The sequence below is a fragment of the Anopheles merus genome, chromosome 2L (genome assembly GCF_017562075.2).
Source record: "Anopheles merus strain MAF chromosome 2L, AmerM5.1, whole genome shotgun sequence".
NCBI classification, from domain to species: Eukaryota; Metazoa; Arthropoda; class Insecta; order Diptera; family Culicidae; genus Anopheles; species Anopheles merus.
The window spans coordinates 696,772-709,987 of NC_054083.1; the positions used below are offsets into that span (position 1 = coordinate 696,772).

General features: G+C 41.9%; 2 protein-coding genes and 2 long non-coding RNA genes across 5 annotated transcripts; 2 read left to right on the plus strand and 2 right to left on the minus strand.

Annotated features, from left to right (window-relative positions):
- The first annotated feature begins 2,128 nt into the window (after positions 1-2,128).
- Positions 2,129-3,139, plus strand: LOC121594786. The gene is made up of 3 exons (XM_041918429.1): positions 2,129-2,558; positions 2,620-2,764; positions 2,925-3,139. Exons 1-3 carry the CDS (start codon positions 2,478-2,480, stop codon positions 3,137-3,139), a joined length of 441 nt encoding a protein of 146 aa, XP_041774363.1. The 5' UTR covers positions 2,129-2,477.
- A 23-nt stretch (positions 3,140-3,162) lies between these two features.
- LOC121592032 lies at positions 3,163-4,050 on the plus strand. 2 transcript variants are annotated; one of them, XR_006004625.1, is made up of 3 exons: positions 3,163-3,347; positions 3,427-3,518; positions 3,599-4,050. XR_006004625.1 is itself a non-coding variant. In XM_041913244.1 (3 exons), the coding sequence occupies exons 1-3, from the start codon at positions 3,212-3,214 to the stop codon at positions 3,865-3,867; spliced, it is 408 nt and encodes a 135-aa protein (XP_041769178.1). In that variant the 5' UTR covers positions 3,163-3,211; the 3' UTR covers positions 3,868-4,050. The 2 variants fall into 2 exon arrangements, 1 of the variants encoding a protein (XP_041769178.1); XM_041913244.1 differs by having other exon boundaries at positions 3,448-3,518; positions 3,667-4,050.
- Positions 4,051-5,206: 1,156 nt separating this feature from the next.
- Positions 5,207-6,267, minus strand: LOC121592036. The gene is made up of 3 exons (XR_006004629.1): positions 5,682-6,267; positions 5,514-5,605; positions 5,207-5,434 (listed from the first exon to the last, which is right to left on the minus strand). It is a non-coding gene; the product is annotated as an uncharacterized LOC121592036 (long non-coding RNA).
- A 5,520-nt stretch (positions 6,268-11,787) lies between these two features.
- On the minus strand, positions 11,788-12,847 carry LOC121592034. Its single transcript, XR_006004627.1, has 3 exons — positions 12,262-12,847; positions 12,094-12,185; positions 11,788-12,015 (listed from the first exon to the last, which is right to left on the minus strand). It is a non-coding gene; the product is annotated as an uncharacterized LOC121592034 (long non-coding RNA).
- Positions 12,848-13,216: the final 369 nt, after the last annotated feature.

The window sequence follows — 13,216 nt, forward strand, 5'->3', positions numbered from 1 at the left end:
TGGCGTACACCTTTAGAAGAATTAGATAATTTTGATTTAGTCGACAACGCTCCCACTTCGGAGCGTGAACACCTGTGTGACGAGGGGTGTACACGTTTTATGCAACGGGGATTTATGTTCGGCAAATTTCCCCGTAATAAAAAGTGGACACCTCTCCAAATGGAAGCTGCGTCTAAATTTTTAATGCAGACAAAGCTTCCTACTGAGATCCATCGATCATTTCGGCTTCTCAGATATCACGCCTTTTGGAAAGCTACCGAGTGGCGTAGCTATCTACATTATGCATCAGTTGTGGTTCTGAAGGACCTGGTTGATCCAATCGCCTATGGTCACTTCCTGCTCTACTTTAGTGCTGTGACAATTTTTTCGACCAAATTTCAACAGCACTTGTGGCTCCGTGCACGAGATTATCTTCGCATATTTGTGAAGAATTTCGGCCAAGTCTACGGTCGAAAATATTTAACAAGCAACATCCACCTTCTCGTTCACATTTATAAAGATGTTGAAAAATTTGGAGCGCTCGACGATTTTTCGGCCTACGCAACAGAAAATTTTTTGCAAAATTTTCCACGCTGGGTCCGAGCGGGCACGAAATGTGTGGAGCAAATTGCAAACAGATCAAGCGATCTAATGAGCCTTGATCTGGTTGCTACCCCGCCAGCTCCACAGTATCCGATGTTGAAGGCAAATGGTGTCGGTCTACATGTGACCGCCGATTTTGTCTTACTGCCAAAATTTCAAGACCAATGGTTTTTGACCAAGGACAATGGCATAGTTAAATTTTTGAGTGCGAAAACATCAGGCTCGCACGATATCACCGTAGTTGGGATCCGGTTTTTAACCATGGCCGCGCTTTACGAGATCTCAGCAGAAGGCGGTGTTATTGCACCAATGTCTTCTGCTGAGATCCACGTTTACCAAACGATGGAAAACGCGCCGGCTGTGGTGGTGGAGGTTCCATGGACTGCAATCAGATGCAAAATGGTTGCAGTGAAGCAACCCACGCGTCCTCTTAATCTCCCTCCCATTGATCCTTCACCAAACTCAACAATTCCTTCCGCCATAGCCTTTTTTCCTCTTCTCCACACCTTTATTCCTGATTAATTTCCTCCCTTCAGTCGAAAACATTTGCCTCCTCGACACCCTCGAAGACGACGTGTGGTTGCACATGGTAAGTAAAAAATTCATGAAATTGCATAAAGTAGCTGGTCTAATTTTTCCTCTTGTTACAGGTAAACTTCCACCGAAACTCCGGATAATTCGTGCCCATCCATCTGTGATATGGACGGGAAGGTGGACAAAGCTTACATTAAGGGGGCGGGGGGGGGGACGACGACCTTTTTAACAGCACTACGGGCAATGTTAGGACATGTTTGCCGTGCTGGACACTGCGTATCCGTATCAGGCCTCCTCCAGGCGAGCTGCCTTTTCCCCGTGGTTAATGGAACAAAGCGGGTTGGGGTTTTGTTTTGTGTGTTTGTTTTTTTGCACAATCAAATATAAATTGTGCTTTTTTTCTGTTGGCCTGTTATATGAAAGGCAGGCAATGGCTCATGCGGCTGACATGGCACCTAGTTTTTATTTTCCTTTTTTTTAACTGTATTGATTTTTTATAGGTTAGTTTAAGTTTAGGTTGAATTTTCTTTTCTTTAGGTTGAGTAAGTAGGTTTAAGATGTAATTTTGCGTTTACATTTAAGCTTACTTCGATCTTTTTAGTAGTAGTAGTAGTCTTAATCTTACAATAGTATCTGTAGTGTGAATTTAGATTAGATTGATTGAACTATTTGTATACCTGTAGGACCATAGTTGGTTGCCAGTGAAAAGGAATTTTTCTTCTATTTGGCGGAACGATCAGCACGTTCCGTTTATTGTATATGGCATAGCTACGGCTTACGAGGCTTATAAAGTCTTTGCTACGAGTAGGTCAGTCCATACGGGGCTTGAACCATAGAATGATGTGTTGTAAAATATAGCCAGTGAATTCGTTTTGCTATTTACTTCAGCATCAATTTTTTTTGGTAAACATACCTTTCCACGTCATCTAAATTCGTTCATTTTTGCTTAGCCATGACAAAGAACCATAGTTTAGTCGAAGTAAGGTTTTAACCTTACAATTGAGTAACATATATAACATATATGTATAACATATATAACATATATAACATAAAATATAAAATAATACACACAAAACTTAGGAATTCTCTTGCGTAGATCACACTAGAGAGCATTTAGTTATGTAAAGTTGATTACTACACACGGATGGCTGATGATAAAGCTTTTCATAGGAAGTATATGTTGTGCAATTTGAGCAAAAAAAAAAACAATTGCATTTTATATAATGTGCATATAACCTAAATGGCTAATTGCCCTGATGCCAGGATATGTAACATGACAAAGCCTCAGTTATATTACTGTATACCCAACATCAACTTTTGCGTTAAACCGTGTAATCGACATAACAATAGTAAAAATAGCAATGCAGATTATAAAAACTTTTTTGAGCATCACATCCGCAAACGACGTTAGCAAACAGGCACGGCAAACACTTCACAAAAAGGTAAGTTTATTGGTAAGATATGATTGTTACCATTTCTAACGTTATTATTTGAAATTTACAGAACACAAAATGCACAGGCACAATGCTACCGTCAGACACACTAACCTATGTACATCAATTCTACAACAAGATGGTATACTGTTTGGTGGAACCACACAAGAAGGACCTTCGCATCGTTAATACTTGCGACACGCGAACTCATCAAGGTAAGAAAACATTATATGCATTAGTTTTACGCACTGCATTAGTGCACCGTTTTATGGTAATTGTTTTTCATCCTTTAGTCTAGTGCATAGTCAATGATGGACACAATGTTAGTTAAATTCCCATTTTTTTAATTAATGTTTATTTTCTTTTTAATTCAAGAGCTGCTCAAAAGCGATGATGCCGCAAAGAAGACAAAGCGAAGGAAAAAAGCAAAGAAAGACAATATTGAACATCGATTATCACTCAGGTGGACTGAAGGAAGTGCAGTGAATAACTATAAAGGTAATTTAATTATTCTTTTTATTTCGTTTACAAACAACACTCTTGCGCATGTTCTTGCAAGCAAGGCGGCTCTTGGAATTACGCAATTTTGATTTTAAAAATAATTGCGCCCTTTTCAACGTTACAGTTTCATTTGAAGTTCGACCAACGGCCATTAGAAGGTGATGGACATGTTTGTACCGGTACATTGGAATCTTCGGACCATTTGCTCCTCCGCCCAGCCAACTGCACTTGCAAAGGAAGGGGGCGCTAAACAGCTTCAACACTGCTTCGTGCATTCGATTGTCTGGAGTATTCGAAGTAAGAGAATTCGATATTCTTCTAGCTGTAGCGATAAATACATTTTTGTCGCTCAACATACTTTCAAAATTGTCTAAAGCTTCTATGTTTTCTATTTCAGCCGGTCTAGGTGTTTCATCAACTTCATCTATTGTAAAACAATTTGAATTACTCGCGGGGCAATTTGGACAGGTAAAAGAGCTATTCAAAACATTCTTCTGGATAATAGCTTTCGTTAACTTAAACAAATGCTTGTTTTGTTCTTGTAATAGATTTAACAATGTGTCCAGCTGTGTGCAGCATGTACTACAAATTACCCTTTCTTCCGCACATCCACTAGGAGCACCGGTTCTGTGGTGCAACTCTATTGAGGATGTTGCTGACGGTAGCTGGAGCGGTGCTTCAACCGGATGAGAATCCTGTATGGCCTCAATACACGGATCAATCGAGGATATTTCGACAGTGGCCAATGGAGATGGTTGACGTTCAGCAACGCTGGGTGCAATCGCCGTGCGGTTGCTTTCCACAGCAGCTTTTATAGAAACGCCATCGAAAAAGGCTAGCGGAGGAGCCTCACGGACGTCAACGCTAGAAACTGTCTCCGTGGGATGTTTTTCCACAGCTCTCTGCCGATTTTCAGCTACGTCAATTGTCAACGGAGATGGTTCACGGACGTTAATGTTGGACACCGGTACCGTGCAATGATTAACAGATTGTGTTGTTCCACTGTCAATAAAGGCCAACACAGATGGCTCACGGGCGACAACGCTGGGCACGTCATGCATGTTACGCTTTTGCACAACAGATTTCTGTGAAACATCGCCAAAATAGGCCAAGGGAGGCGGCTCAGTAGCAACACTGGCCTCCTTTTTCGTTCGCGGCTTTTTCGATCCAGCTTCCAATACGTTGAAAGACGTCGAGGGTGGCCGGGACGTGTTGTACAGCGTTAGAACTTTAGACGGTTTATCACTGGCTTGCCGTTTTGATAAAACCGTATTAAAAAATATTAACGGTGGTGGATTTTCTTTCAAGCTACTTTGCATTTTGACTTTTCAACTGCATCACACAAAATAAGTTTACAATTGAACTGCTTGGATACAAATGCTGCTTGCATGTACCAATACTAACTCACTAATATTCATGTAGTAATACAGTTTAGCTTTCAATACTAATAACAGCTCATTACTGCTCATCAATACTAATCCCGCTTGTGCTGTTAACAATAAAAGCACGTGTAAGGTATACTTGTATGTGTGTGATTTTATTTAAGATCGAAAGAGCGCGAGATCACCAAAAACTCTTATTGAGAGAATTTTTTGTGATCTGCTCTCTTAAAACAGATTGAGAGAATACCTAGGGGACAAAACCAACACGCTTTCTCGTTCTGCCAACCTGATAGAGCGAGCTCTCTATACAACGTTTGCGGAACGAGAGAGTGTGTTGGTTGTTCCCTAGGGAGAGAAAAAAATCTACTGCGAGAAAAATACGAACAACCCCCCCCCCCTCGATCGGTTTTGCTTCGGCTTCGGGTTACTTCGGAGGCTGAGACGTTTCGCCAACTCAGCTTCAAAGTCAGCTTCAATCTCAGCGGATCTCTGAGTGCTGGTGACCGGTGGGTAAGCAGCGCAAGGCTTACCCAGCTAGCAAAGCCGAAGGCCTTTGTATGGGAGCCATCGCGCTCATCAAGGCTCACTTAGTCCCGCGCATAAAGCAAAATGTGCGCGAAGGCGAAAAAACCCGAAAGCGCTTCGTGTGGCCCTCTCTCGTGTTTCTAGTTTTATTCTCTCTCGCATGTCATCACTCTCTCCCAGTTTTTCGGATTGAAATGAGAATTCACTCTCTTGATTTGGTTGCGGCAGTCTAGCTGCTTCACACTCTTTATTCTCTTCTTTTTGCAGTTCCCACAAGAGGATTCACACATGTGTTCTCACATACTTACATACACACACACGGTGGTTGGAAGCCTGGCGCGGCTGTTTCCAATTCTGTCTTTTCTTCTTCCTCTTCACACCGCGCTGGAGCCCGTGGTGGTGCGCGTGTTCAGCCTGCTTGGTTCAGGAAAGATGTCATCAGATTTGACGCGCCTCAACCGCGGTGTTGTATGAAGGCTGTTGATGAAAGTACACAATTAATAGACACACTTTGTTAAAAAAAATTACACTTGATTTAAAGATGTGACAAACTTACCTTTGTGCTCGAGGATCAATTGAACCCACACAGTGCACACAGTGTCGCAATTTGAAGAGGTTTGGAGAACAGCTAGCGGTAGCAGCACACATCTGAAACATGTAAAGTGCAACGTTTTAATTAGAATAAATGTCACATAACACTAGACACTTAGAAAAGGACACTTACCGAAACAATTAGATGATAACAATTTGTCCTCCGATAAAGTAGAAAGAACACCGCGGATGGCGCAGTATGGAAAGTGTTTCACGCAGGAAAAATAGTTCACGCAGCACACAAACACACACTCTCACGTCCACAGTTCAGAGCACACTGAAGTCGCTCTTTGGCTTGGATGGAAAAGAGCAAACACCCTGCTGAGTGCGATGGAAGAAAATGACGTGTGTTCAACAGGGATGGGTAGAATCAAACACACGAAGTGTGCAGGAGAATTCTCTTCGTGTGGCAAGAGAGAATTGACTAACACCCTGATGAGTGATGAGTGATGAGTGAACGCAACAAACGTTGTGGAATGTAGAAACGGGATAGGAATAGTAAGCGAAGGCAGTTTGTGGACATGAGGGGGTTGAAACTAGACATGGGCAAAATGAATCAGAACTGAATGATTCATTCCAATCTTTACACTGAGTGAACGAGTACCGCACCGCCAGATAAATGGAAATGATTCTTCCGCACGCTAGCGGTGCGGTATTGATTCTCCGTGCGGACGCTCTCCCTATCGACTATGAAAGTGTGCGATACATCTCCGCACGCTAGCGGTGCGGTATTGATTCTTCGTGCGGACGCTCTCCCTGTCGACTGTGAAAGTGTGCGATACATCTCCGCACGCTAGCGGTGCGGTATTGATTCTTTGTGCGGACGTTCTCCGCGCCGACTATGAATGTGTGCGATACATCTCCGCACGCTAGCGGTGCGGTATTGGTTCTCCGTGCGGAAACTCTCCATACCGATCATGAAAGAGTGCAACAAACCACCGCACGCGGTGCGGAGTTCATTCTCCTACTCAGAAAATCAGCATGCTTTTTCGATCTGATTGTGTGTTAACTAGAACGAGAAAGCTTCTGTTATCCATGTCTTCTTTCCCGTTCCGCAAAACAGCAATACACTCTCGCTCTAGTAGTTTTTTTTCACCAGACCGAAACTGCAGGTAATTTTCCAGATGTTTGAAGCACCCGATGTCGGCTCTGAATTTATGAAGAAGATTCTCCTCATGAACTATAGTTAACCACAGTTTATTAAACTGTACGATTAATTGAATGAGTGTTATGAATCCGTTGTTTTGAATGGCGATAAAGTTACATTTTTATAAAAAAATACTTTAAACGAGTAGAACACAAAATGAATAATGATATAAGGAAATAAAACAAATTTAAAGTTTACATGAGCATTAAAACAACTTTGATTTCCTTTTTCTATGTTTGTAAATGTAACTTTATAAAAATAAAAAATGGATATTTTTGCAGCATATAATCGATATTTAAAAACGTACCGCAGGCGTGCGAAAGAATCACCGCGCGCGTTCAGTTCATTCCACTGAGCGAACTGGACCGCACCTGATCTTTAAAAAGAATCATTTTTCCCATGACTAGTTGAAACTGCCCAAGTAGCAGAGCCGAAGTTTTTCAGAGATTTTTCTGTGTGCCAAAGCGAGATGCCCTGTCTTCTCTCTCTACATTTTGGACAGCGAACCGCCGCGCGTATAGAGGTGTGTGCGTGTGACGAAAAATGATGGATGAAAAACGCGAGGAGCGGGGTCTGAAGTCTTTTGTTGGTCACACACACATGCATCTACCGTTGGATTGCGTTGAACCGAGTCTACCCATCTCTCTCGTTCTACCATGATTGTTCTGCTATCGCACTCATCCGGGTGTTAGGCATTCTCAGTCTGTCCAGAACTTTCGTTGTGGAAAGATGTGCGGGAGTGATGTGCGATTTCTTGTGTCCCCTACTTTCCATGTTTACGTTTTGCGCAGTGTTGCTTCTTATTCCATTGTGGAATGATTTATCCTAGCTAACTTGTTGAGGTAAGTTTCTTGATCTCATATGTGCTTCAATGTACTAATTCAACTAATGCTTATCGGCTTCAAAGTTACAGGTGCATGCGCCATTCATTAACGCCTACCTGTTGGCATCATCAACAATCTTCAAAGTTTTGACGGAAAGAAATTGTTTTCCAGTTTTAAAATATTAAGGTAAGTGTTGCTCTCATCATATACGCAAAACTATCCCAAGTAATACGTACTACATACATTAATTATTGGTTCATTTTTATTGACAGCGTTCAGCACAACTCAGCCACAAAACAACGCACTGGATTACGCTTAGAACCTGTCATAACGCGCGCAGCCCCCGGGCGCGGTAGGAGAAAGGAAAAACGAGAGGAGGAAAATCTAAAGCCAGCGCGTAGCTCTGATGGTACCCCGGACGCGGTAAGGAGAAAAAAGATCGAGAGGAGGAAGAACGGTAAATTTGGAAGGGGGAGACCGTTCTGCCGTCTACAAAGTGTGAGTATGCCAAAGCACGTGTTGGAACGGAGAGAAAATGTGTGGAATAAACTGCATGCGAATGTGTGCATACACCAAATGTAAACATGTGTGCCTCATCATTTCTATAAGCAATCCGAAAAGGGGGTGGAGCAAACACATTGGTATGCATGAGGTGCAGAAAAAATCAGAGCGTGATAGTATGTGTGAACGCGATCGTTCGGGTGGAAGGTGTCTATGTGTGCGTGAAACCACATTTCCACTTCTACTGCAAGTGGGTACGTAAGTGGGTACATATGTGTACGAGACGATCCCATACAAAACTTCGGCTTTTTGCGGACTGGGTGGGAGAAAAAAGCTTCGGTTGCTACTTGGGTAGTGTGTGCCGAGCGCCGCACGATCAGAGTGTGTACGAAGGCCGATCGAGCTGGAGCTCTCGGCAGGGGCGCTCGGTGCGGCTGGTGCGCGGCCACCGCACTTGCGGTTTTAAAGTGTTTGTTCATTGTATCTTTTATTTATTATTGTTCGTTTATAAGTGTTTTAATAAAAGTAAAAGTGCAGAACATAACACATACATATTCGCGGATATTATTGAATACGTTTGTAGCGGTGGCTTACGTCCCGACACTCATTTTCGTTAAATTATTGCTATACAGCGACATTGGAAAAACAGGTACGAGAAATGTGTTGCCTTCCCTAGAATTTCTTGTGAGCACCGTACATTCCCGCTACGAACAGATTCAATGATACTAGCCATTATCACTATTATAAACTATGTATTAAAACGATTAAATCGCTCTGTTTGTATGAAAACCTAAAACAATAGTGTTAAGTTCCTTTCTTTCATTTGTTTCGCACACAGAGAGGTACACGTGTTCTTATATAAACGACACATGAACTTATACAATAAAACTTAGACGTTATTCTAACTTTTAAAATACAAAAACAAAACATTCCCGCCGTTCCCTTCACGTGTGATTTCTGCTTTTGCCAATTGTCAAATGTCGGCGTATTCGCCGGTCAACCCTGTTGACCGCGCAAACGATGACCCGGATGGATTGCACAAACACATTGACCCAGTGGCGGATTACGGGTATCGGGGGCCCTAGGCGGAAAGTGTTGAGGCCCCCTGTGTCACAGGCTCTAAAAATTTTGCTGACCGGGGGGGGGGTGTAAATGATTCGCCATCCTTGGGGCCCCAACGGCCATCCTTCCGGGGGGGCTTGTCGCTAGTACTCTGTCTATACGGCATACTATAGAATGGCGATCTACGGGGCCCCTAAATCGGTGGGGCCCCAGGCGACCGCCTAGTCAGCCTACCGTTAGATCCGCCACTGCATTGACCAATGACCGCTTACGCGTCAATGGTGAGTTACCAGTATCACCATCTCGTCCACGTTAGCCTACAACATTAATGCCCATAAAGGGATATGCAGTTATGTTAGCAATAATAGTAGAAACATCCAATCCAGATTGATAAAATTTTAAATGAAAGTTCCCCAGCACGTTGGAACGAACATTGGGAAAATTAACTGTGCTATAAGACAAAGTTCGTTCCTATTTTTATGGTTAGTTAGTAAAAAAAAGATTGTCCTGTGAACCTTACGTTTAACTGAGTTTTTTATTTTTAGTAGGGTACAATCTCAATGTGCAATAGTTATAATATTCAAAAAAGTTTTGACATAAATTTATTTCCGTCAATATAATTTTAATACTATGAATTTAGTCATTTCTAGCATAATCCTACGCCAAAACAATTAAATAATTAAGCTTTTTGCGTGTTCACTAGGTTTCAATGTTGCAGCCATTTGTTTTACATCGAACATGGTCAGGGCTGTGTGGATTAATGGACAAACTATTCATAGACTTAACAATAGAAAAAGCACTATTCATTATTTAAAAAAATATATAATACAGGGTTTGTTGGTAACTACGGCAACGCAAACAACAAGCTGTTGTGTAAAACGCAACATGGTTGTGGCAAATAGTTTAGTGCTCTATAAAAATCTGACACAGCCCACGCGCAGACTATATAGATTAAAGTATTAACACTTGTTTACCCCATTCTTTTCGACACATGTAAGCTAAGCTAGTTTTTAACGTATAAGTGACAAGGGCCTGACGTACGCCTTTGGCTATCTTTAGAGCTGCCCTTAAACGAAGGGCTCTGTATTGTTATCTTCGTTCCTCTTCATTAACTCACCGACCTAGACGGATGCAGTACGTGCTCGTCCTTGTAGAATCCTCCTCTTTTAAATGATAAACACGGTATCGTTGATGTTTCCTCGTCACCGTTTATTAACCATCTCCCTATTCTCACCAACGTTCTCTTTATATAACTTCCAACAGTGACCAATGTTCTCTCCCACAATTCCCTCTCTTTTAGTCAACGTTCTCACACTTCCCCTCATTCTATGTTTGTTCTCTCTCTTGCATACAACACTGCTTGTACGCAACTCTACAGTCCTAAGTACACTAAAAGTTAGCGTTGAATGATTTCCCAAAACGGCTTATAATGTGCCTGCCTTATAATATATATCTAGATTTTACTTGGCCATGGCATTCAAAATCGTCACCCCGAACTCAATCACACCAAACTTACAACACCGCCACGTGCGCACCTACACTGCAGTAACAGTCAGCAATGTCACAGTTGTCAGCAATAATCGACCGAACCAACCAGCCGACGACTAGCCAAGTTGTCAGCAATTAGTTCAGATCTAGTTTAGGACTCCAAGAGTAAGGAATACAGTTTTTTTTTTGAAAACTAGTTTTCTCGCTGGTGTCTTTAATTATTTTGTTCTTTCAATTACAAACTGATTGAACTGATACAAACTGACTGTCTATTGTTTTGAATTACAAACTGATGATGATTATGGATAGAAATAAGTTAAAATAATAAATTCAGTAGGCGACAAATCATATATAAGCACATTTGGGATGTTGAAATAAGAAAATGCAATTATGAAGGCTTATTATATTGATACCAAGTAGACGTCCAGTTTACATGCTGTAGAAAGAGGCAAACTTAAAGTAAACGCTAAATTACTGTGATATATCACTTTGTTTCAAAATGAACAGTCGCCTGTTCGTTGGCCTTAACAAGCGTAGCAATCAGATTTATTTGATGTATTTGATAAACTGATCAGATATTAAAAAAATTAATTAAATTAATGGGTGTTCTTGTGTGGCTTATTTAAAATTAGTTATTTATTTATTTTGCAAGCACTGACGCAATAAAAGGCCCATTTATTATTATTATTATTATTATTATTATTATTATTACCAAAAGAAATATTCTGTACCTGTGGTTGCGTTAGTCACATGACCTGATTAGTTGTATATTGCAACAAGTTTCTTTGTTAAATAGTATAACAGCAGTTTTTAGGCAATATATTGGTCTTAGAAAAATAGACTATAATAACATGAGCACCAGAAAACGAAACCAAACTTAAAATTACTATATATATATATATATATATATATATATATATATATATATATATATATATATATATATATATATTACCCAGCTAGCTTTGCTTACCCAGCTAGCAAAGCCGAAGGCCTTTGTATGGGAGCCATCGCGCTCATCAAGGCTCACTTAGTCGCGCGCATAAAGCAAAATGTGCGCGAAGGCGAAAAAACCCGAAAGCGCTTCGTGTGGCCCTCTCTCGTGTTTCTAGTTTTATTCTCTCTCGCATGTCATCACTCTCTCCCAGTTTTTCGGATTGAAATGAGAATTCACTCTCTTGATTTGGTTGCGGCAGTCTAGCTGCTTCACACTCTTTATTCTCTTCTTTTTGCAGTTCCCACAAGAGGATTCACACATGTGTTCTCACATACTTACATACACACACACGGTGGTTGGAAGCCTGGCGCGGCTGTTTCCAATTCTGTCTTTTCTTCTTCCTCTTCACACCGCGCTGGAGCCCGTGGTGGTGCGCGTGTTCAGCCTGCTTGGTTCAGGAAAGATGTCATCAGATTTGACGCGCCTCAACCGCGGTGTTGTATGAAGGCTGTTGATGAAAGTACACAATTAATAGACACACTTTGTTAAAAAAATTACACTTGATTTAAAGATGTGACAAACTTACCTTTGTGCTCGAGGATCAATTGAACCCACACAGTGCACACAGTGTCGCAATTTGAAGAGGTTTGGAGAACAGCTAGCGGTAGCAGCACACATCTGAAACATGTAAAGTGCAACGTTTTAATTAGAATAAATGTCACATAACACTAGACACTTAGAAAAGGACACTTACCGAAACAATTAGATGATAACAATTTGTCCTCCGATAAAGTAGAAAGAACACCGCGGATGGCGCAGTATGGAAAGTGTTTCACGCAGGAAAAATAGTTCACGCAGCACACAAACACACACTCTCACGTCCACGGTTCAGAGCACACTGAAGTCGCTCTTTGGCTTGGATGGAAAAGAGCAAACACCCTGCTGAGTGCGATGGAAGAAAATGACGTGTGTTCAACAGGGATGGGTAGAATCAAACACACGAAGTGTGCAGGAGAATTCTCTTCGTGTGGCAAGAGAGAATTGACTAACACCCTGATGAGTGATGAGTGATGAGTGAACGCAACAAACGTTGTGGAATGTAGAAACGGGATAGGAATAGTAAGCGAAGGCAGTTTGTGGACATGAGGGGGTTGAAACTAGACATGGGCAAAATGAATCAGAACTGAATGATTCATTCCAATCTTTACACTGAGTGAACGAGTACCGCACCGCCAGATAAATGGAAATGATTCTTCCGCACGCTAGCGGTGCGGTATTGATTCTCCGTGCGGACGCTCTCCCTATCGACTATGAAAGTGTGCGATACATCTCCGCACGCTAGCGGTGCGGTATTGATTCTTCGTGCGGACGCTCTCCCTGTCGACTGTGAAAGTGTGCGATACATCTCCGCACGCTAGCGGTGCGGTATTGATTCTTTGTGCGGACGTTCTCCGCGCCGACTATGAATGTGTGCGATACATCTCCGCACGCTAGCGGTGCGGTATTGGTTCTCCGTGCGGAAACTCTCCATACCGATCATGAAAGAGTGCAACAAACCACCGCACGCGGTGCGGAGTTCATTCTCCTACTCAGAAAATCAGCATGCTTTTTCGATCTGATTGTGTGTTAACTAGAACGAGAAAGCTTCTGTTATCCATGTCTTCTTTCCCGTTCCGCAAAACAGCAATACACTCTCGCTCTAGTAGTTT

Excerpts from the sequence above, each read along its gene's own strand:
- LOC121592032 (XM_041913244.1), top strand. The coding sequence starts at position 3,212 with ATGGACATGTTTGTACCGGTACATTGGAATCTTCGGACCATTTGCTCC. Across the intron at positions 3,348-3,447 it reads GATTGTCTGGAGTATTCGAA|CCGGTCTAGGTGTTTCATCA; the intron begins GTAAGAGAATTC and ends TTTCTATTTCAG. Across the intron at positions 3,519-3,666 it reads TCGCGGGGCAATTTGGACAG|GAGCACCGGTTCTGTGGTGC; the intron begins GTAAAAGAGCTA and ends CACATCCACTAG.
- LOC121594786 (XM_041918429.1), top strand. The coding sequence starts at position 2,478 with ATGCAGATTATAAAAACTTTTTTGAGCATCACATCCGCAAACGACGTT. Across the intron at positions 2,559-2,619 it reads GGCAAACACTTCACAAAAAG|AACACAAAATGCACAGGCAC; the intron begins GTAAGTTTATTG and ends TGAAATTTACAG. Across the intron at positions 2,765-2,924 it reads CGACACGCGAACTCATCAAG|AGCTGCTCAAAAGCGATGAT; the intron begins GTAAGAAAACAT and ends TTTTAATTCAAG.